This window comes from Megalobrama amblycephala, linkage group LG12, assembly GCF_018812025.1.
Source record: "Megalobrama amblycephala isolate DHTTF-2021 linkage group LG12, ASM1881202v1, whole genome shotgun sequence".
In the NCBI taxonomy this organism is placed as follows: domain Eukaryota; kingdom Metazoa; phylum Chordata; class Actinopteri; order Cypriniformes; family Xenocyprididae; genus Megalobrama; species Megalobrama amblycephala.
In genome coordinates, this window is record NC_063055.1 from 27,458,455 (window position 1) to 27,483,751 (window position 25,297).

Genomic DNA, 25,297 nt, shown 5'->3' on the forward strand with positions numbered 1-25,297 from the left:
AAAATGTATGGAAGGACAAGGATCAGATGACTGTAGCGGTTCATTGATTTGGACTTTATGGCAGAGTGGTCAGATGGGAGCCTCACCTGAGTGTAGATACATGAGGAGCTTGTTGGAGTTTTCAAAAAAAGAGACAGGGATAGCTGCACGTTTTAATGGGCATGCTAAAACGGTACACAGTATTACAAGAGAAACTAACCCCACACCCTAACAGGCAGCTTTCGCAACCAATTGTAAATATCTTCTAGCACACCTACAACATTTCAGCTAGCTCATTACTCTGTTCTGCAGATTCCCACACTTGAAACAAGCACCTAAAAGACTCTCAGACTTTGAAAAACATTGTTGATTGGTCCGATTAACCTCAATTCCAAACATTGTGTCTGGAGGAACATGACCTGCGCTCTGGAGGAACTCATCACCTGCACAATACCATCTCAATTGTGAAGCGTGGTGGTAGCATCATGCTGTGGGTGTGTTTTTCAGGTGCAGGGACTAGTTAGGCAAGAATGAAAGATGAACACATCATAATGGAAATCTGGTTCAAAGTGCTTAGGACCTTCCAACAGGACAGTGACCCTAAGCACACATCAAGACAATCCAAGGACTTAGGGACAACTGTGATGTAACAGCTGTGCAAAGATGTTGCATCATACCCAAAAAGACTTGAGTCTGTAATCATCGCCAAATGTGATCTGAATACTTACTCTATGTAATTTATATATATATATATATATATATATATATATATATATATATATATATATATATATATATATATATATATCAGAGGTGTGGACTCGAGTCATGTGACTTGGACTCGAGTCAGACTCGAGTCATGAATCTGATGACTTCAGACTCGACTCGACAAAATGTACAAAGACTTGCAACTCGACTTGGACTTTAACATCAATGACTCGTGACTTCACTTGGACTTGCGCCTTTTGACTCGAGAAGACTTGCTACTTCCCATGAAATTCTGAGGAAAAAAATGTTCACACGGCCGCGCCGCTCTCAGTGTATCTGCATCTGTGAAAAAAAAATGTGCACCACCTGTATGCATGCAGAGAGCACGCGCGCTGCCTGCACGACATCCAATCACTGTAGTCCCAGGTTGGTTTGATTCGACAGCATCTAAGCAGGCACATTGCAAGACAACCACTGAAGCGCAACAAGCAACAACGCGCCAGTTGGCAAAATGATACCAAAGATAGTTTCGCTTGGCTATTGTAACATAGTTCGTAAATGTGGGAAGAAGGCGGCGGGAACCGGCGAAACGTTCAACAAAAGTTTAATACCAAAACAAACAAATACAAAACGAAAATAATGATAAACAACACAAACATAATAAAACATAAAATAAAGTCCAGGCCTGGTCCTCTCTCGTCCTTCACTGACGTCGCTCCTCCTTTTATGCCTCCGGAGCTCCTCCGTGAGAGACTCGAGGCCAGCGCGCCTCGCAGGTGATGCTCATTATCACTCGCGTCACCGGCCTCGCGCCGTTCCCTCACTGCTCTCGCTCGCCCTGCTCGTCACAGCTTTAAAAATTATGAGGTAGTCGACAAAAAATGAGTTGCATTTTGACAAAAACAGGCCTTCCAGTTTTACTCTTTCAATTATTCAGTTTCAGAGTTGCTGGTGTGCTGCCTCATTGAGGTCGTTTATGTAATTTTGGTAATCACAACTAAGCTGAACTGTATGAAGCTTATGTGTAGCAATATTCAATTTGAAATGTAATATGCAAAATGGCAATGCATTTCTGTATTTAAATTTGAATTTTCCCATACATTTGTGCAATGTGTGGTGCAAAATGAAAATGAAAATTCAATTATATAATTTACATTTGCCATTTCATACACTAGTTTTAATATGTAAATTGAATAATAATTTTAACGCTTTATAAGTTGCAAAATTAAAATTAAAATGTATTACAGAAATTATTAACATGTTCAAGCAAAAACTGTAGCAAAATTGTAATTTAAATGTTATTTTTTTCTTAATTGCATTTACACTCACAGTCACAGGTAAGACACTTGCGATTGCATAACCATTAAGTGTCCCGCAATGAATGTAGCAAAATTCAATGTGCAATTTGAAAATGCATTCTGAGCCGATCATGTGCCCGTCCCGCCCTGTCAATCACTGCGTGAAGTTGGCCTCGCCCCCACCCAGTGCAAAACGTCGGCAAAATAGGCTCAATCCTTTTTACTTCGTTTGAATAATAATATTAACTAATGGGAATATTGTTTAGCTTATTTTTAGTTTAATTTGGTTTACTTTAGTTATTTAATTCATTCAATTATTTTGTTTTGCTGTACTTTTCATGCCAACTTGCCATGGCCCCCCTAGCACCCCTATTTTTTGTGAAAATTAAAATTTTCTGTTTTTTTTTTTTACTGTATTTGATTAATGTCATTGTATAAAAAGAGGTTTAAATAAATACAAATCTTACAGACATACATGATTTGTAAAAATTTTATTTCTGTGGTAAGAGGACTTGAAATGAATCGAAACTAAAATGGTAGGACTTTGGACTCGACTTGAGACTTGTTGGCTTTGACTTTTGACTCGACTCGGGACTTGCCTCATCTTTGACTCGACTTGACTCGGGACTCGAGGGCAAAGACTTGAGACTTACTTGTGACTTGCATAACAATGACTTTGTCCCACCTCTGATATATATATATATATATATATATTTTTTTTTTTTTTTTTTTTTTTTGACATTATCACAAAACTTTTTTTTTTCCATTTAAAAAAAAAAAAAAAAAAAAAAAAAATATATATATATATATATATATATATATATATATATATATATATATATATATATATATATATATATATATAGGACATTTTTGAGTGATGATTCAAATTAATCTTTGAGTTGCATTTCACAGAAATTAATTGAAACTCTCACTCATACTCGCACAAATAGCAATGGGAGAGTTCAATGATGTTTTACAATGTTGTCAAACATCATGGAGGATGGGCTTGTGCTCATTTTTACATTGATTTTCACAGAACAGTAACCAAAAAAAAAAAAAAAAAATCTGTTTTTGCATTTGTGACTAGTTGGTGTCCCTTAAGTGTGCAAACTAGAAGAGTATTTACAATAAGCATGCATTGCAATCTGCAAGGTTCTTGTCCAGAGTAAGCTTTAATATGATCCAGACTTTACTCTGATAGTCAAAAGACTGGTTATGTGAGACTGCTTCCTTCCCTGCTGTCTGTGTTTCTCATTCTCTTTCTCTTGTTTCTCTGTCAGGGGTCAGCTGCACCAGCAGTGCTGTGAGGAGTGGACTCTGGTTAGCGAAGAGACTCAAGCTAAGATGGCCCGCATGGCAGCAGCTGCAGCATGGGGACTGGGTAAGGCTTATAGAGCTTATTAGATATCCCGTCCTGCTGTCTATGATGTCATCAGTAATAATCAAACAAGCTGAGAAAGACAAAAATCACTCACAGCTCTTGAATAGAAAATGTTCAGATTGCCCACTCCTAAATACTGAAAGCACTATTTATTGCTTCTAATATTTTTTGTATAATTACATATTTTTACACATAATTACATATTTAATTAAAATTAATGATTTTAAGTTTTATTAATAAGATTGATTAATAAGAAAAACAGTATATCAAGAATCATTTTGGAATTGATTGTGACTCTCGGAATAGGATCGGATCGTGAGGTGCCTACAGATTCCTAATACTAATATACAATCATTTATCTTTTATCTTTTGTTGAATAATACAGAAGATAAAGAGTTTAAAAAAATAATTGCATATTGAATCGCAGTTGCAATATTGGTAAGAACGCGAACACACAACACATTCTTGATGTCAGAGGGCAACAGAAAGCCAATTGCAAGTTTGACAATGCTTATACTAGTACTTAATACAATATTATTTATTTATCCCATATTTTACCAGGAATAATCCCATTGAGATCTCTTCTACCCGGGAGTCCTGGTCAAAATGGAAGCACACAAAGTTTTACACATAAAATATTTCAAGACAAACAATAAAAGAAATCTAAAAAAGGTCCTGTCCAGCACTTAGAACAAACAAAATATATAAATGTTAAGTAAAACAAGAACATGATTCTTTCAAATATGACACAGAAAGGTTTCTAAAAATATTTAAAGATGGGAGCTCGTCTAGCATCAAAATACTCTGCATTTCATTCCATAGTCTAGGCGCATAACAGGAAAAGGCAGTTTTTCCAAATTTGGAGTATAATCTAGGCACAGTTAAAAGTAATTTGAAGGACGATCTAGTTTTATAACTACCAGAACAATAAGATAAGTATGGAAGCCCGTTTCCGCCAAATCGTATTGCAGCATGGTATATACAATCTAATTTTTTTAGTGAAGATACATTAGCATGCATATAAATCACATCGCCATAGTCCAGCACAGAAAGAAAACAACTTTGAATAATTCTCTTTTTTGCTTCAAATGGAAGACATTTCTTTAAACGAAAAAGAAACCCCAATTTGGGTCTGAGTTTTTTTGAAAGATTTTCAATATGAATATTAAAACCCAACCTTTCATCAAGCCATATGCCCAGGTATTTATAGGTATTTACTCTTTCTACACAGTCCCCTTCCAAAGTTAAAATGGGTGGAATCACAAGTTTGTTACGAGAGCGAGTAAACAGCATATATTTAGTTTTCTTAATATTTAAAACCAATTTTAAATTTAACAATGAAGATTGCAATGCCTGGAAGGAATCTTGTAACAGCTCTACGGCTTTTTTCATGGACTGTGCAGCCGTATAAATAATTGTATCATCAGCGTATAAATGCAGTTTAGCTGAAGTTATCTCTTGACCTAAATCATTTATATAAATTGAAAATAAATTTGGTGCTAAAATTGAGCCCTGAGGAACACCTTTCTTAATTTCTATTTTTTTTGAAGTGTAATTTTCAACTGAGACACACTGCTTTCTTTCACATAAATAATTTTTAAACCAATGTATACTCATTTTACTAAAACCTAAGCAGCTGAGTCTATTTAATACAATTTTGTGATCTACAGAATCAAAAGCTTTATATGATATGTCGGATATGTTTCAGCTTCAACATTCCCTTTTCTTATATCATTCGTTAAATGACTAGGGTCAGGGGCTGAACCCACAGCAGTGAAATAAAAACCTCAATAATATTTTCTTTCCCTTTTATAATTTTTTCCTTTACTTTTAAATAATCAGGTAAACTCATTGAGGGTTTTAGACCAGAAACTGAATTGCACAACTTCCAAAATTTAGAGGGATCATTCAAATTTTCACTTATCGCATTTAAATAATAATCACAATTAGCTTCTTCTTTTTTTTTTTTTTTTTTTTTTTTACCAATTTTGTACTCTTATTTCTTAATGTCCTGTAATGTACCCAGTCCTGAGGATTATTTGTATTCTTTGCTTTAACCCATGCAGCATCACGTTCTTTGATGCATGAGGAAATTAACTCCGTAAACCAGGGGTTATCTCTCCCTCTTACTCATTTTTTTTTTAAAAGGAGCATGTTTATCACATATACTTAAAGTACATTTAAAATACTCCCATGCTAAATCTACATCAGGTACCAATGAAACCACATGTAAATCACTATCATAGATATCTTGCAAAAAAGCGTGCTAGTTAAAACGCTTAAAATAACGTCTTAAAATAATACGTGGTTTACTTTTTGGAGTCGTACAATTTCTCACACATACTATAACACAATGGTCACTTACATCATTACAGAAAACTCCAGATGCAGAAAATCTATGAGAAGCATTAGTTAAAATGACATCAATTAATGAAGATTTGTTTGGGTCTTTTTGATTTAACCGTTTTGGAGAGTTTATCAATTGCTCCAAACAAAGAGAGTCACAAATATCCTCGAATGGATCGGACAAATTTGAAGACCAGTCCCAGTTTAAATCCCCAAGTAAAATCAATTCGGAGTTAGTCCAGTTATGAAGAAGATCAGTAAGTGAAGTGATGTGCTGACGGTGGACGATAACATCCAATGACGATGATGTCATGACCATTTGAAAAATGTTATTTGATTGCCACCAATTCAAAGAAATTTGGCTTACTAGTTCGTTGATTCAGCCCATATTCTTATGAAGTCCATTTTATTTACCAGACAACGAACGTTAAGGTGGAAGAAGCGCAAACCAACACTAGACTTAAACTCATCAGGAGTTTGAAGCAGGAGTTTGAGTCTGGGCCTGGATTAGGGTGGATATTACCCGAAATTAAAAGCAGAAGAACAACAAACCAGCTTTTCCTCACAGAGCCAGTGGTCGAACGATCACTGCAGATGGATGTCACATAAGGAGACAGCTTTCCATTTCCATAGGCCCACAGACATCGCAGACCTTTTGGCCTACATCTCAAAATGAACAGCCCCCAGCAAATAAGGTGAATCTCGAGGACCCAGGTCCTCATGGCAGTATCTCCGTCAACCAGCTCAGAGGAGGTCACGGTGTTCGGAATCATCCAAAAACACGGTGCATGACCAGCTCTCCCTTCGGGGCTTGAAAGCATGCAGTCCATTAAAATCCACAGTAGCAAGCAATTGAGCAGGCAAACGAGTATGGAATACGTTTTCATTTTGACGATAGTCTTAAGCAGTCATAAACAGATCTTAAGATTATATAAAAAAAAAAAAAAAATGCTGGACAAAACAAAACAACGAGATACCAAAACAGCGAGATGCCAATACACACACTCTACATGTAAGCCCGCCATCTTGGATTTGTGCTATTAGGTATACATACTTTCATACTACATGAAAATATTACATACTACATATTAAAGGATTACTCCACTTTTAAATAAACTTTTGCTGATAATTTACTCACCCCTATGTCATCCAAGATGTCCATGTCTTTCTTTCTTCAGTCGAAAAGAAATGAAGGTTTTTGATGTCAACATTCTAGGATTTTTCAATGGGCACCAAACGGTTGAAGGTCCAAATGGCAGTTTCAGTGCAGCTTCAAAGGGCTTTAAACAACACCAGACGATGAATAAGGGTCTTATCTAGAGAAATGATTGGTCACTTAAAAAAATAAATAAAACAGTTTAAGTTTTATAAGCACAAATGCTGGCCTTGCTCTTTTCTCCGATGCGCGTTCGTGACGTCACGTAATACGCAATTACGTTGAAAAGGTCACGGTTGACGTAGGCGGAAGTATCGAGTCAGTGTTTACATTACAAATGTGCAGAAGGAGGATCGTATACACATATTCAAATGTCTTTGTGTCAGTTTATTGTTTAACCCTTTGATACGTTCCAACATATGGGATGTTTATTTCTGTGCCCCTGGGCGTATGGTTCCACATATGGGATTTAGAATGTTCAGCGACGTCACATAACTGCTAGATTCAAACTGTGCTTTCGCGCTCTGGCTGCGAGACGGACGCGCGCTCTCTTGTCATCACAGCTATGCAGTGTTTTCAGCCACATAATGTTTCTTTTAAGGTTTCAGACATTTAAATACGCATAAGCACCATTAAACAATACATTTGGAGTTTATAAAATACACACTGATGTCAGACGTCAGTGGAAGCATCAATAAACGGTGAATTCAAATATAATTTGCCGACATTTATTCATATCAGACACACATAATGGGTCTAAGTAACTATAAAGTTTACTCTCTTATTCTTCCAGTTCACCAGCCACTTACTTGCATATATTTCAGGAGAAACTGATGTATTCACCTGCTGTAAATCAGACTGACAGAACTCTGTGAACTGCAGTGCAAACTAAGATGGCGGCGCCCATCTCGCATTATAGATCAAGATAAAGATCATTTATAAAGGTTTTTAAACGACAAAACACACTCACTCACACATATTTGAGAATCGGAATATCATATAGTTGAAGACATGTAAGCAAGTTTGCGGATATTTTAAATAAAAAAGGAAAAACAAAATAATAGTGTTCCATCTCTCATACAGTTTTATTGTGGCTAAGTTCAGCGCTCGTGACACGCACGCGTCGCCATGGAAACAATAAGGGCAAACGTTCTAAAATAAGGGTCGCCTTAAAAAAAAACTCACTCTGGCGGTCAGTTAGAATATTTAAACTCACGCTTGAAAGGTGTGCGTATCCTGGGTGTTTTAATATTAGAAAGCCTAAAAGAAAATTTTTGTCAGGACAGAAATTTGTGACTTTTCATAGATTTCCTATACACAATCCTGAGCGAATGAAACTGTGGTTGCTACGCCTACGTCAACCGTGACCTTTTCAACGTAATTGCGTATTACGTGACGTCACGAACGCGCATCGGAGAAAAGAGCAAAGCCAGCATTTGTGCTTATAAAACTTAAACTTTTTAATTTTTTTTTTTAAATGACCGATCGTTTCGCTAGATGAGACCCTTATTCATCGTCTGGTGTCGTTTAAAGCCCTTTGAAGCTGCACTGAAGCTGCCATTTGGACCTTCAACCGTTTGGTGCCCATTGAAATAAATGATATGGAGAAAAATCCTAGAATGTTTACATCAAAAACCTGAATTTCTTTTCGACTGAAGAAAGAAAGACATAGACATCTTGGATGACATGGGGGTGAGTAAATTATCAGCAAAAGTTTATTTAAAAGTGAACTAATCCTTTAAGCTATATGTTAACTACAGTTGATTACATGAAGCAATAAGGAAACTTCTTAATGTAAGTGAATGGCCTTTTTTAATGGCCTTTAAAGGCCATTAAAATTAGAATATGTTATTACAAAAATATACAATCATGTAATGTTTATGTTTTATATTTCATCTTATATTAATATCGTTTTAAAATCTCCAAAAGAAAATTGTATACAAGTTTTATAACTGTAATTCACACTAAATATTTATTTCAGTTTTAGGACCTAATGTAGGTGTCTTTGTCTCTGCTTACCCTGCATAAACCAGACCTGTAATAATAATAACCTACATTTCACAACCCATATTTCAAGGTCAATTCATATAAAAAAACTTCAAATTAACAACAGCCAAAAAAACAAAAAAAAATCGAGGAAGTATTTTTTATGAAGCAGAAAGATTCTTTTGTGACTTTTGACCTAAGAACACACAATGCAGAGTTCAAATGCAATCATTATTCATCACTCAATCAGTATCAGTTTAGAATAAATATAAACTAGCATTTACTGTAATTTCATCATACTCATTCTCTCCTTGAAATCATTTGGATGTGTCTTCTGCTTTTAAAATTTCCCATCAGATATTCCACATCGCTGAGAAACTTTATCTTGAATATGAATCTCAGATATTGCAAATAGATATTTGCTTGCAATATTAATTTATTATTTTTTAGAAGATGTGATAGTTATAATTTGCTGCTTTGTGTGTTTGTCAGGCCACTGGGACAGTATGGAAGAGTATACCTGTATGATCCCACGAGACACCCATGATGGAGCCTTTTACAGGGCAGTGCTTGCTCTACATCAGGATCTCTTCTCATTGGCTCAACAGGTACTACATAATGGACAACTAATGAGAGTTATTTAATGAGCTCTAATTTTTTCATAATCTAAAAATGTCTAACTCACATTACATGGAAGAAACAACCAGGAGGGAGATGTTTAAGGAAAAAGCTGTTCAGGCAAAATGACGAGCACAAAAGTTGGCGTGGTGCATTGTCTCTGTTATGTAATATTGATCAAAGGCTACCCTCAGTCTGCACATAAATTACTTGGCTGATGTTTTGACCCTGTGGTGATTTGATTTTCCTTTTTCCAAAATGAATGTGTGTGTGAGAGAGAGAGAGATGAGCTCATACACATGGAGAACATCACAGACACACCCATGTACTCTTTGTGTTCATCAATATTCTCCTGTCATCCCACCTGCTCCATTACTCATGAGGACATTGTAACTAAGGTTACTTTAATTAAACACAGTCCCAGCATCACTCCAGTTTAATGCTGTAAAGGAAAGTAACCATTTAAAAAATATCTTACACATCTGAGTCCATTTCTAAACCATGCCTGAAAGGTATGGTCGATTTAGGGATTGTGGGAACAGCGCATTGGCAGTAGCAATGCCTGTTTTTGCTTAAAATGTGACCTAAACTGAGCCCATTTGGGGCCTGGGAAAACAAAGAGGCTGGCCTGCAAGGCGCCTGTTCCATCTCCACCCAAGCATGTCCATTCTCCTTATTCAAATGTAAGTTTATCGATATTTCAAGAGCAATATTAATACATAAAGTTGGACAATCCAATCACTATTGTATATCAAATAAGTGTGGGGGCAAGCCCTGTCTCATACCCCTGTATACAAAAAAAAAAGTCTGATATTATCCACTTGGTTCTGATACAAGCACTTGCATAAACAGAGTTCCGAAACCAAAGGTGAATAAATGCTTGTATTCTATGCGGTCGAAGGCTTTATGTGCATCTAACAACAACAACACCTCTGGCAGGCATGAGCTGCTCTGTGAATAGAGTATATTAAATAGCCTTCGCAAGTTACTCAAGAGTTGTCACCCATCTATAAATATTGTCTGGTCTTGATGTATTAAATATTTACTGCTATGACTTTTGCTAACATCTTGTAATAATTTGAGAGCAAACTTATAGGGTGGTATGAGTCTCATTTTTGTAAATCTTTTACTTTTTTGTGTATAACTGTGATAACAGCCTGCAAAATAGTAGGTGGTAATAAGTTTTGCTCAATTATTTCTGTGAAAACTTCTTTCAAAATTGCAAACATTTTGTAAAATTCAGTTTCCACTTTCATTTGATTAACAGCTGTTGAAATGGAATGTTCAAGACTGACTTTATCCTGTTAACTGAAAGTAGGTATTTCTAATTTGGCAAAAAAGAATATGCTTGCACTGTCACACAACTCTGATGTGTATAGCTCCTCATAATGTTTTTTTAAACTGCTTGTTAATGCTCAACTGATCTGTGGTTATTCCATGCAACATCTGAATTTCTGTTATATAACAGTAGCTTCTGTTGTTTGTCTCAGTTGGTAAGAAAGCAACTTGCTAGCCTTTTGTCCATACTCAAATTCTTGCTGTTAAGATCTCAGATATAATAGCGTGCTTGGCTAGCTACAGAGAAAGCCAACCGTGCTGAGAATTCTGGGCAGAAAACAGTTTGTAATTGTGCCGTGCCGAGCCGAACGAAGCTCAAGTGGAAATAAGCTATAACTGGAACCGTTTCTTAGACCTGTTCGGCCCAGCGGTTGAAAAGCAGCTAATGAGTCATGCCTGGCATAGAGTTTGTTTCAAAAAAGTAATATAAATCAACAGACTTGTCGTCTGCCAGTAAACTAGAGTTGAATCTCCACATACCCTGTGATAGTATGTTGTCTGGAAAGCAGAGAGTCATTACTACAGGACTGTGGTCAGAAAGGACTACCTGTGTATTCAGATGATCTAAGTAATGATAACATTTTCTTGTCTATAAAGATGAAGTCAATCCTTGAATAGATCTGATGAGCTGCAGAAAAAAAAAGAATATTGCCTTGATTTTGGGTTTTTATATTTCCATGCATCAACCATACCATAATCACCTTATCTAAACCACATCTCTTTGTATTAATATGGCTGTACATAGACTTCCCAGTAAATTTTGAATAAAAAAAAAAAAAGCCTGCTTTGGATCTATAAAGCTTCACCTTACTCCGTCTTTTGCAGTGATTCTCAGCTCAAGGTCCTGTATGCCTGGTCATGGGGGCCTTATCCAGCTGGTAGGGCTAGCATAGACTAGTTGAGTAGTCGAGAGATAGACTACTTCAACCGCTAGTTGGCGCTGTCGGAAACAATCGACTTCTCGAGCATGCATTAACCATAAATGAATTCAAAATGCAAACGTCACCAATAGACAAAACTCATTTTGGCATATATATTCTACAAGATTACACGCGCGTACTATTGATAAGCATTGTCATGAGACTGAGTTCTTTAAAATACAACAGCAGTATGACAGCTATGCACAGCTAACTACGATTGAAACATCCAGCAACAAAAGCAAATGTTAGTGAGATGCACACCACGAAGCAAATGAGCATTGGTGAATTCTCTACGACTCTCTAAAAGCGGACATTGCATCTGAAATGAAAGGCAAGAAGGTCTCCCTCACTACTGATGTCTCAATGCGCTTGTATTTCTAAATGCAAACAGGTGATCCATGAGCTCGACCAAAGACTGCGTGTGGGGAGAGGACGATAGCGGCAATGACTTGTGTTAGCCTATAAACTTTCAAGCCGGTTGAAGTAAAATTCTATTCATTCTTGTTATTACTGTTGAAAACTTGGTTAATATTAAAGTTATTATTATAAGTTTTTATTAAATTACTCTATGCATGCAGCCATGCACATATGCAACGCATGTACATCGCAAATGTTAGGATCAAAATGTTGCATGTAGGGCTGTCGCGATTAAGGATTTTCCCTTGGCTCAATAGCGCGATATGTGGTTTTACCGAAGTGTATATATATATATATATATATATATATATGTAGGCTACACACACACACACACACACACACACACACATATATATATATATATATATATATATATATATATATATATATATATATATATATATATATATATATATATTTATAATTTGTGTAACATGGTCATATTCAATAACGAAATTAAATTCCGAGTATAAGCGAACTAATCATCTCTGCGCGTTCCAGACAGGCTGTCAGTCAGTGCAGTTACATTGTTGCACTACAAGGTGGCGGCAAAGGACTGTCTTTGAGTCTTTAAACCATTCATTCAACTGCACGTTCAAAAACACTGATTCATTTAAAGAGTGATGTAATGAAACAAGCTGTTGAAATCATTTTAACTTTGAGCGCCACTTTATAAGGCTCAGCTGACCAGTAATGTGTCGATGCTAAGGGAGAGATTTCTATCCTTGGACATGACAACCTTTTTTCACGTATATATGTCTCGGCCTGAAGGACAGACGCAGGTAATTGCACGCGCTCAGTCGATCTTGCTCACATTCAATGTCTGTTTTGGCTTGATTAGTGCAAATCTACGGAGCCTCTGTACAAATTACCATGGTACACATTCTGCTATCATTGTTAACTTATTTAATATTTAGTACACATGCATTAAGTGTAAAACGAGAAGGACATACCTTTAAAAAAATAAAAAACATGCAAATATCGTGGTTGCTGCGGTATTTGCAGTCCTCTGCGGTTGGCTCGTAAATAGTGTGGTATTACGATATTACGGTTATCGCGACAGCCCTAGTTGCGTGCAGCTATTTATTTGGCTTTACTCTGTTACATGAAAATTAAAATATTTAATGTCATAATTATAATGTTTTGAGAGTTTACTTATATAATTGTTGCATTTGGTTATGAATTAATAAACATTTATTGATAAGAACTATTTCTTTTCATTTACAGTAGCATGAACCATAAGTAGTCAAATAACTCAAGTATTGGTTTGATATGAAATTGACTAGCATAAATCAGTAGTTGTGCAACCCCTACCAGCTGGAATGAGTCCTTAAGCAGCTCAGATATAAAGTAGGGAATATAATTTCCCTATCTCATCTCTCCTTCTCTCCCATTATGCATAAATTGTGGCAGCAAATATGCAGTTAATAGACAATGAGCAGAGAACTTATACAAGCCGGATTCAGAACACATAAAGCCCTGGGGCTATAGCAAAAGCCAAGGGTTTCATAGTACTTCATCAGGGCTCTGAACCGCTTCAAGGAACGAAAACAAAAACTGGAAACAAACGAAATTTTGACCGGAACGTAACCAGAAACAGAAACTAAATCAAATTTAATCGTTCTGAACAGAAACGCTAATTTGAAATGGCCATTAACCGGTTAATAATGTTATTTTATTGTTCCGTTTAATATTTTGATTTGGCAGTCAACCAACCAAGAATTCAAATAGTACAGCCTATGCAAATGTGACGCTGACGCATCCAACGAGTGAAATGCCCGCCTTAACGCGCTCATAGGTTAGGTATGTCACAATGGCAATGCCCTGGCATTAGTTTTTCCGATGATATGTCACCAACTGTCAAATATTAGGCCTACATTTAAGTGAAAATTAATGTCAAGTAATATGCAGCTTGTTGTGCGTTTTGAAACCAGCAAAAATTGCAGGATAGTACATTTTTCAACATCACATCACGCATCTGCAGCGCTTCTGTTAACGGAGAGAACTAGGCCTACCTACATAACACATATAAAATAAAAAGGGATATTTAGGCCTATAGGCTATGCAAAATATTTCACTTAAATAATTAGGTCTACAGATTAACAAAACGAAAGTGGTTCATTGTGGCGCACTCCAGAGATCTAGGTAAGAAAACAGACATTCTGCTTGTTTTCGTTATTTGTGTCTTTTGTAAATGTATGAATTGTGTATGAAGTATGACCATAAATTACAGAGACCGTTTACTGTCTTATAGAAGGAAAACAAATCCAGTGGTCGCGCCGGTGCCTCACGCGCGCACATTAATTATTGCATTGCTTACTTGATATCGCAGCCTGTTAAATATTAAAATAAAATACAATCAACCAAACGTTACACTGCTCAATTCAATTCTGTAATACAATCTGCTGTTTACCACCCGTGACCACCGCCTCACTGTGCTGTTATATGTAAAGGATGATGTCGATAATGCGAGTGAAGTACAAAGCTCATATAATAAATAATAGTGTAGCATTCGTCTTGAAGATGAAAACAGTTGGATTTGTGCCGAATGAGAAAGGTAGGCTACAGATTCACTTTAAATTAATTTGTTTTGCATCTTATTTAGTTTTATTTCCATTAAATAAACCTGTTTCTCACCTTGAATATAGCAATAGAGGCTGGAATGGCGTTAAAAAAGAAAAGATCATTTTTTTTATTCGTTTTGGCTTGAAGTTTATATAGCCTGAATAGTCCAACTGTTAATTTTAGAGGTTGTGTTAGGCTAAGTGGATAGGTAAAATAATATAGGGCAGTTTTGTTCGTAATTTATGTTTACATAATTTTAATTTATGTAAACAAAGCTTTAAAGCAAAACTTTTTTCCTCTCAGGAATAGCGTCAGTATTTTTAACCATGCAGCAAACATTAAAATATCTTGAAAAAATATATATAATTTAATCTAATTTATAAACCATTGTTTTTCCTTTCGTTTAATAGGTTTACATTGGACAGAATCTTGTTATAAAAGATAATTGCATGCCTATTGGCTGTAGCGAAAATTAACTCAAAGGGGAAATATTAATAATTATTCATAACTCATTATGATTATTAATTATGATTAATTATGAATATGCAAATCCATTAATCAGATTAACTGGATGTAGCTACATTAAAATTAACATTACAATCAGTTAACCTGTTCGTCCAGTGAACGCTCAGTGTTGATTGTTTATTAATTCTAAGAAATGTCAATTTCCAAGTTATGGAAAAATAATATTTCTTATTGTACTGTACTACTCACGTAGTCCGGATCTATCACTTAAGAGGCAATTCATTAGCAGACGGAGTCAGAACCAAACGTGTATTGTGCACAATCTTTATTAACTAACTCACAAACACATAACTAAACTAACAAACACATAACATAACATACATAAAGGGTCACACACACACACACACACACACACGCAAGTCAGAATGAGTAATGATAGTGTTGAACCGGAAGAGATGCTGTTACTAGAGCTACATGAAATGTCAAAGGCAATCTGGAAAGGACTCATCAGTTTCTTTTAGCAATAGCAAAGGTAAAGTCTTTACAAATCAATACTAAATCGCTGTTTAGCATTAAAATGTACGATACTTGCAAGATGCCTTTAGGCTGAAGAGCGTCGGATCTGCAGGTTGAGGATAACTCTTGAAGTTATCATCTGAAGTTGTTGCCAGTCTGTTGGGTGATGAGCACATGGCTGGGTGTTGTAGGCCAGGGGCCTACCAGCCTTGCGGCCGGGCCTAGAGAGGCCGCCCGCAAGGAGATTTGTTCGGTCCAGAAGCAAGGAAGAAGAAGAGAGGGAGTGGCACTGTTCGCTGGTTTTTAACCTCTGGTCAAAGTCACACCTCTCAGTTGTTGACCGGACCAATGAAGATGTTGTAATTCTGGGTGGCAACACCCCTCCTGTCAGGGCTTTTACAACCCAGAAAGATTAACAAGCTGAGTTCTTGAATCAGAACTATTAAATATTCTTTTAATACTGATGTGTTGCACAGGTATGGATGTACCGCATACACAAACATTTAAATCTTCCCGCTACGAACGTATAGACACTAAACATGGCATGATTGAAGTTACCGTGCAGGTCATAACATTTAACAATCATCAAACATGTAAATACAATGAGTACAATACAACATCAGTAATAATGGATACCATTTCCTGAGAAGGAATCATTTATAGCACAGTCTGTCTATACATTAATGCCATAGAGTCTGTGTTCTGTGTGGAAAATGCAGGGAAGATGCAGATTTTCTGTGTCTCTACTCTGTTCTCCATGCGGCAACCACATTCCTCAGCGCAATAAACTTGTAACTGAAAACTTCCCGGGGGATGGGGACAGACTCCAGAGTGAGCTTAAAACTATTGGTTAACTAACCAATAATTGTGTCTGATTTGCCTCAGTCATTACATGGCTAAGACGGCAAATACACTCTCTTTGTTTTTTAATAAATAAATTATTATTATTATTATTATTATTATTATTATTATTATCATTAAGTAGGCTACATGCAAAAATAAAAATGTAAATAAAAATAACGTTATTAACTGTTATTTTTTCTAATCAAACTGGTTTCGGGACGTTTATAATATGAAGGAACGCTGGAACAGAAACGTTAAAATACCGATTCTGCTCAGAGTGGAACAATTGAATTTTTTTTTTTTTTTTTCTCTCGTTTTTAAACCCTGTACTTCTACGGAGCCCCTAAAGGGACATGGTGGTAGAAAAAAAAAATGGGACAACATTAATAATATTACTAATAATAAACTATGGTATTTATAATGAAAAACATCTTAAATGCATGAAACTATAAAAATTACCTCTATAAAAGTGACTTATATGGTCCGATATTTAATATAAAGCTAATAATAGTAACTTTTTTGGTAACATTTTAGTATAGGGAACACATATAATCTATTGTGCTTAAAAAGTACTAATAAATAGCCAATATTTTAGGAATATGCATGCTAATAAGTAGGGGTGTGACGAGACTAAAATGTGACGAGATTTCTCGTCGAGGCGAAAAGTAGTCTCGTGATGTTGCCATGACAGAGTGTTACGATGATTAGGAAAGAATATGCCACCGCTACGTTTACATTACGCCTCCACTGTCATTTGCTTTGTATTTAAATAAAAAGCATTTAATTCAGTTGGATAACGGTCGCCGCCGCTCCATATTTACAGAGTACGCGCGATGTCACCGTACAAAAGTGAAAGTAAACGCGAGCGTGTGTTAAAACGCGATTTCAATACCCGCATTTTGAAAGCGGCTCCCTGATGAATGCAAATATCTCTCAATATGAAAGCTATTTTAGGCTGGGCAGTGTAGTTGTAACCATCTCTTAGCTCTGTATCAAAGAAAAAATTGGTCTTATTTTCACTTTGAATAGCCTATTGAGAGAGTGCGATTATGGTTGCACTTATTGTAAAGTGTTACCGTAAAAATAAATAACAGTTTTCTCTTAATCTTAAGCACAAACAGTAAGGTTTCATTTGTTAACATTAGTTAATGCATTGGGAACTATCATGCATTAATCATTTTTTACCAAAAATGATTTTTATTACCTAACAAACAAAGATGAATAAATACTGTCAAATATATTGCTCATTGTTAGTTGATGTTGGTTAATACATTGTTAATAAATGAGCCCTTATTGTAAAGTGTTACCATTTTTTATTTATACTGTTTTTATTTCTATGATCAGTTTGTGGAAAGGAGTTCAGTTAGGAGGTCAAAAGTTAGAAGCTCATAATTCATGTACAGCAAGGTCTGAAAAGACTGAAATCATACAGAAGGGAAGTCAGTCAGTTGAGTTTGTGTCAAAACCTTTTACAGTGTTTGAATATTGTTGTCTTTTACTGCATATGATAATTCATACTCAGAAAGAAGAACTGAAATGACATTCATTACAAGATGATTAGTTAAAACATTTCAAATACACCTGTAGAATATTTTTTTCTAGTCATGTATTTCGCCATTGAGGATTTATTAAAAATAGTGTGTAAAAAAAATTGTCTTGTCTCATTCTCATGAACTCAATCTCAAGTCTCGTCTCGTCTCGTGAGATACCTGTTTCGTCACACCCCTACTAATAAGCAACTAGTTAAAAGACCCTAAAATAAAGTGTTACCACTTTTTTATTACTTTTTACCTTTATTTTACCAGGAAGTCAAGAGAGACCTTTATTTTATAAGAGAGACCTGGCCAAGGTAGCAGCCATACAGTAAAACAACATTTTAAAATACAACTAGTACACAATAAAACAGGAATATTAGAACAAAGTATCCTCTCAACAAAAACAATCACAAGCCTCCATTACTACTCTCTTTAAGATGCCTTTAAATTCACCAATAGACACACATTTATCTAATTTTAAATCTTTTTGTAAATTATGCCATGCCCAGGGTACGTGGTAGGAAAATGCAGTTTTCCCCAGTTCTGTAAAAACTCGAGGTACATTAAAAAGCAAACACTTGAAAGAGTGTAGCTGGTAACTGCCAGAACTAAGACAAAGAAGGGTACAGAGATGAGCTGGAAGATTACCAAGCATTGCTTAATAAATAAAAATGTACCAATGCTGTTTCATATGTATGGTTAATGATGTCCAACCTACCATCTCATAAAGAATACAATGATGAGTACGGGATTTTGCATTTGTAATAAAACATAATGCTGCATGGTACACTGAATCAAGGCTCGTTAGGCTGGAGGGCGGCTCTATGCATGTATAAAATGTCACCATAGTCAATCACAGTAAGGAAAGTAGTTTCTTTTTAGCATTAAAAGTAAAATTAGATTTATTTCTAAAATAAAAGTAAAGCTTTACTTTGAGCTTCCTGATTAGATTATCAATATATACATTGAATAAAAGTGTATCGTCTGTCCAAATGCCCAAGTACTTGTAAAAGGGTACCCTTTCAATAGTTTTACCATCAGATGTAAATATGCTAAGATTATCAAGTACTTGTGAATGAGTTTTTGAAAAGGAAAAAAAAACAAAAAAAAAAACTTTGTTTTCTGTGAATTTAAAACCAATTTTAAGCTCACCAGGGCACTTTGCAATGACTGAAATGCAGTCTGAAGCTCTTGCACCGCCTTTACAGATGGAGCAAGTGCATAAATAATAGTATCATCAGCATAAAAATTTTGCTTGAATGTCCTTACCCAAATCATTTATATAAATAGAAAACAAACTAGGTGCCAAAGTGGAACCCTGTGGGACACCTTTAGATGCATCAAGAAAATCAGATTTGTGATTCTCCACATGAACACACTGAGTCCGATCTGCTAAATAATTTCTGAACCATTTCACCATCTCTGGTCCGAAATCAGAACTGATAAGTTTGCTCAGCAGCAATTCATGATCCACTGTATCAAACGCTTTAGATAGATTCACAAATAAGTGCACAGTGCTGTTTTCTATCCAGGGCACCAATAAGGTCATTTATCACCACCTTAGCAGCAGTAATGGTACTAATGCCAGTTCTAAAATCAGATTGAAAAGAGTTTAAAATATTATCAAATAAAAACTGTTTTAACTGTATATTTACCTGAGATTCAAGAATCTTGGCCAAGATTGAGAGTTTGGAGATCGGACAGTAGTTGTTCATGTCTGAGGGATCACCACCTTTAAATAATGGGAGAACATAAGCTGCTTTCCAAATTTTAAGTATAGAAAACGACAAAGGACTCTGATTAAATTAATTAACTCTGAAAGACTATCTGAAAACCAGGGATTGTCCCTACCGCTGATACTGAACTTTTTAATGGGAACATGTTTATTAGCGATGGACAGACAAAATTGATTGAAAATATCACCATGCCAGTTCCACATCTTACATTTACATTTAGTCATTTAGCAGACGCTTTTATCCAAAGCAACTTACAAATGAGAATAGTAAAATCAATCAAATCAACACCCGTGAATAGCGCTTACAGGATGTAAACAATAGAAGTTATATCGATTTTTATACCAGTTTGCGTGCTTTTGGACAAATATTTACTATGGAAATCGTGTATTGGAGTCTTCCCATGGAAAAAATGTCGATGTCACCATTATACTGCCAAACATTACAGTTCCACGACACAAAAAGGTAAGGGCGCCCCCTCCCTTTTGTTGTCTTAGGAAATTGTTCACGGTCATACAGAATAACAAAAAACTACTATAAAGTTATCTTGATTGTATAATGCTTGTACTGGTTGAATCAGCATTCTTGTATCTTTCACACAACTTGATAAATTTCACTCAACTTGATCATTTTACTTGATAAAATGTATTGTAAACAAGCGATCAATGTAAACAATGTCACATGTGAGGCCGTCGCCGATCCTTGAACGTAAAGGGGTTAATGACAGTGTAAGACTAATGCCGGACTGTCTGGACCGAGAAAGGGCTACACTTTGAGAAAACAAAGAGAAAAATTAGCATCCCCATCCGAGATGCAATCACCCTGAGTCAATCACACCTCAGAATTGCCTTAATCTACATTTCCCTTCCTTCACCCCACTCTTCCCCCATCTCTTCTCTCTACATGCAGAGATGACCTGAAATTCACCCAAAATCGATATGATTTAATGTGAACAGTTATCATGCAACATTATACATGTTTGGTATCATTTGAAATGTCTCAGTGTCGCAAATCTACGACCAGGGTTAAGTACATACTAGATCTCGGATTGTATGGAGCATGGGGCACATCTGGCGAGATTCTAGATTTCTAACTAACTGCTTGACTTTAACTAAGTTGTTATGCAATTGCATTCACTATATGGGGCTAGACAAAGGTGTACTGGTCATAACCTCTGGTCATTGCCTCTGCTTTAATTAAGTTGTTATATAGTTATTTTATTAACTATATGGGGCCAGATAAATTACTATCGAGGGGTGACATTACCTCATAGTACTGGTCATAACCCCTGATTATTGTCAGAGCTTTAACCAAGTTGTTATATAGGCGATTGTATGGGGGCTACATGGGTACCTTTTAACAATAGCAAGCATTGGCAGCATTGTTAAATTGCTTTAGCCATAACCTCTGGTTATTGATCAGACTGGCGAGGTTGTTATCGTGGGCCCGCATAACAGCTGGTGCGAGGACCCTGTGTGACTCTGAGAACCAAATGAATGAGTACAATAAGAGTAAAGAGTTAAATAGAATAATCAAATGTCTAGATAAATTATCATATAAATTGTCAATTATCAATTGGCATTCGAACCTAAATTCGAGATCACAATAAAATGGAGTCAGATAAACTTTTAATTGGAATTAATCTACTTTGCCACACTGAAAAGACCGAATGCGCAAGAAACCTTCCCCGGTGGGAAACCGCCGTTGGGCCGATTGGGTGGGCCTTACAACAGAATTTTCATTTTTAGGTGAAATAACCCTTTAAAGTGTATATAATAATGCCATATTTATACAGCTTTAGTTACTGCATGGTACATTTTCATAGGTGGTGTTGTGTGGACTGAAGCTTGTAATTATCATTTTGTACAGTTTACACATAAACATTTCAGTTCATGTGGTCAGAGTTTCATCTAGGTTCACACAGAGCCTTTAATGTTTACATATGTTGTGTTTGTGTCGAATTCAAATGGGTCTAGAGATTGCGCTAATTATCAGTTTATTATCACTTAATTATCACTGACTGAAATAACTGCAATGCAGTCAACAGACCTACTTCATAGATGGATGTTTTCAAGGAAAAAAAAATTGCACACCTTAGTACTCCTGTAAAACAACCGGGAAAAAAAAACATTCAGCAACACTGTGGTATAATAATGTTTTGTTCATGTGATTTCAGTGCATTGACAAGGCCAGAGATCTACTAGATGCTGAGCTCACTGCCATGGCTGGAGAGAGTTACAGTAGAGCATATGGGGTAAGAACATATACCTCAGTCTCAATACAGAAGATCGGCTCAAGTAAATGATCATTCAACTCAAGTAACGCATACATTTTCTTTTTAATCGCTCATAATCTGCTTTGATAAGAATGTTGTTCAAGATTTGAGGTAAAGTCGAGACCATTTCAGGGAAGACTATTACATTGTAAGACTAGTACATGATTTCAGCCAGATTGTACATTATATACATTACATAATGAACACACACACACACACACACACATCCTCACACATTGGGTGAGATTATAGAGCTAAATGTAATGTGATATAAGTGTTTAAAGAGTGCATACAAAATAAGTCTTGGCTTTTGAGTTAATATACATCTTATCTTTCTCTCTCTCTCCCTCTGTCTCTTTCTTATAGGCCATGGTGTCATGTCAGATGCTGTCTGAGTTAGAGGAGGTGATCCAGTATAAACTGGTTCCTGAAAGGAGGGACATCATCAGGGAAACATGGTGGGAGAGGCTGCAGGTAACAACAGTGTTATTCCCTCCATACTCAACAAGTCAAGTCACCTTTATTTGTATAGCGCGTCATACAATACAGATTGTTTCAAAGCAGCTTTACAGTAATAACAAGAAAATGATTCAAAGATGCAAACAGAGTTCATTTTGGCTGTACAAAAGCTCTAAAAGAAAACAGTGTCATTGTTTAATTGAAGTAATTTTAGTGTTGATTCATCTCAAGATCATTTCATCTATAAAACAGTTCTGCAGAAAACAGTGATGTCATCGTCCAGCTCAGTTCAGTTCAGTACAAGTTAAAGAAGTATTTGGGGTTATATATATATATATATATATATACAGGTGCTGGTCATATAATTAGAATATCATCAAAAAGTTGATTTATTTCACTAATTCCATTCAAAAAGTGAAACTTGTATATTATGTTCATTCATTACACACAGACTGATATATTTCAAATGTTTATTTATTTGAATTTTGATGATTATAACTGACAACTAAGGAAAATCCCAAATTCAGTATCTCAGAAAATTTGAATATTGTGAAAAGTTTCAATATTGAAGACACCTGGTGCCACACTCTAATCAGCTAATTAACTCAAAACACCTGCAAAGGCCTTTAAATGGTCTCTCAGTCTAGTTCTGTAGGCTACACAATCATGGGGAAGACTGCTGACTTGACAGTTGTTGGAAATCTCAGAAGCAAAGACCAGGAGACTTGGATGTATCTTCAGAAGGATTCTTTATTGAGAACACGTGCTGTCGGTAGCTGCAGTCATCAAGTCTAACTAAGGCAGTGTACATTGAAGTTTATATACATTTTAGGGGGCAGTGCTTAGGGATAGAGACAAAGCACCAGGGAGACAACCTTAAACAAAGCATGCAAATGAAGTATTCAGGTATAGGAACTTGCCCCAGACTCTAGAGTGTCGCCAGTCCTAATCCAATCAACATACCTGTTCAAAGAATGGTACAGGGGCTCCAAGAGCCATTAACAACAAAATGTGAGAATCTCAGTAATCTGACTCATTAGACATACAATAAAGAGAACAGGAACTGGCAGAAAACCCTTGCTGGAAACTTTGCTAAACCGAATCATTCATCTAATGTCGTCATCTTTACCTTAAAATGCTAAATACAATGTATTTCACCTTAGTATTTCAGGTGATGTTATGTCAGGACGTAGGATCATCAGATCTTAAACAGATTCTTAAATTTGTAATCCCACAGTTCCCCCTTTGAGAGTTCTAATAACTCTCACATAATACAAATTTAAACCTTCTTAAATCCCTTCTGTAACATATGTTTGTTAACATAAGTCCCATCTTCCAGTCATGCAACTTGTAACAGCTACAGGCACATACATCTTATTCTGTGTCGTGTCCAACATTTACATAAGCGTTGTTCTTTAACTTGAGTATACTGTTGACACACATATACAACGCAGGGTGGTAACATGTTGTATTAACTACATGATGACACAGAAAAACCATGTAGCATAAGCGTGGAAGTCCTAAAAGTCCATGGCGTCTGTATCTCTGTGGAGTCTGTTCCCTGTAGAGTCCATTTCCATGTTTGTCCCAAGATGATTCTTTGTCATTGTGCAACTCCGGGTTGCTCTAATGACTCCGTCATCATGAAGGTTGTTCATGGATATCTGAGGTGATGCTTTACACCAGGTGCTGCTTATGAGCCGAAAACAAAGAAACAGCAGACCAGCAGTATTCATGCATAGACTTTAGTACGTTAGACCTCTGATGATTGTATAGTTTTTCTGTCTAACTCTGATCATCATAAACTTCTAGTGATCGTATAGTGGTTTTGTCCTTCTTTTTCTTAACCTAGTCTTAATCAATTTGACACCTATAGACCAGTAAGGTGGGGATAAACTGAGATGGGGAAACCTATGAGGAAGTCTTCACCACAGGGTTGGCCCCCAAGGCCTTTTGCACTTCGGTTCTTCCCTGGGCTCCTCACTGGTCTGTGTGTCCTATTCTATCCCTGTAGTTAATTTGCAAACTTTACTGTGCTACATCTCCATCTTCCATTGAAACATCAGTCATAGCAGACATCATAACCCATAGAGGATGGATAAGTGAATAGTGTGTGCTGTAGCATAACATTTAAGGCTGTGAGTGTACTTAACCAGTGTCCCCAAATGGTGGAAGTGACAGTCAACTTTCTTTTGTTCAGAATGAGTCTTTCAGCTTTCTTGTAGATTACTGGTGAAATTAAGCACTCACAGCCCAAATGGTTAGCATGTCAGCAAGCTGTTGCTCCAAGAGTTTGGAGAAGAGGGGATGGGCAGTTTCAATGTAGCAAGTAGACTGAGTAGGAGCTGAGTAAAGCTGTTCATTTCTTTTAACGCCTTTTTGTTTTTCCTACACTCTTTCATCCAATGTCCAGGTTTACCACAGTAATGACAACTGCCTTCTCTCTTAGGACATTTACGTTTCTGTCGATTCTCTGTGTTGACCTTAAAGGATGCTGCTGCAATCTTTACTCTTGTCTTGACATCTGAGTCTCTTTCCCAGATGGCTAACCTATCCAAGTTGATTTGCAGGGTTCCATTGGACCATGTGAGGTCTAAGAAAGGCAATGCATTTCTGTATTCTGATGAAAGCCCATCAAACCACAATGCTGACCAGTGGTCCATTATCCTCTAACACCTTCTCTGGAGTGTCAGCTATTCCACTGTATGCTGCCGCTGACTGACAAAATCTTTCAGTGTACTCCCTTACAGTTTCAT

At 36.3% G+C, this 25,297-nt stretch overlaps 1 protein-coding gene across 1 annotated transcript in view; it reads left to right on the forward strand.

Moving 5' to 3' along the window:
- Nucleotides 1-25,297, forward strand: part of LOC125280006 (serine/threonine-protein kinase mTOR) — a 178,071-nt gene that overhangs the window by 39,853 nt on the left and 112,921 nt on the right. Inside the window, exons 3-6 of the mRNA XM_048210303.1 lie at nucleotides 3,269-3,369; nucleotides 9,350-9,465; nucleotides 21,984-22,061; nucleotides 22,449-22,556. Coding sequence (XP_048066260.1) covers nucleotides 3,269-3,369; nucleotides 9,350-9,465; nucleotides 21,984-22,061; nucleotides 22,449-22,556 — 403 coding nt within the window. The remainder of the gene's footprint in view (nucleotides 1-3,268; nucleotides 3,370-9,349; nucleotides 9,466-21,983; nucleotides 22,062-22,448; nucleotides 22,557-25,297) is intronic.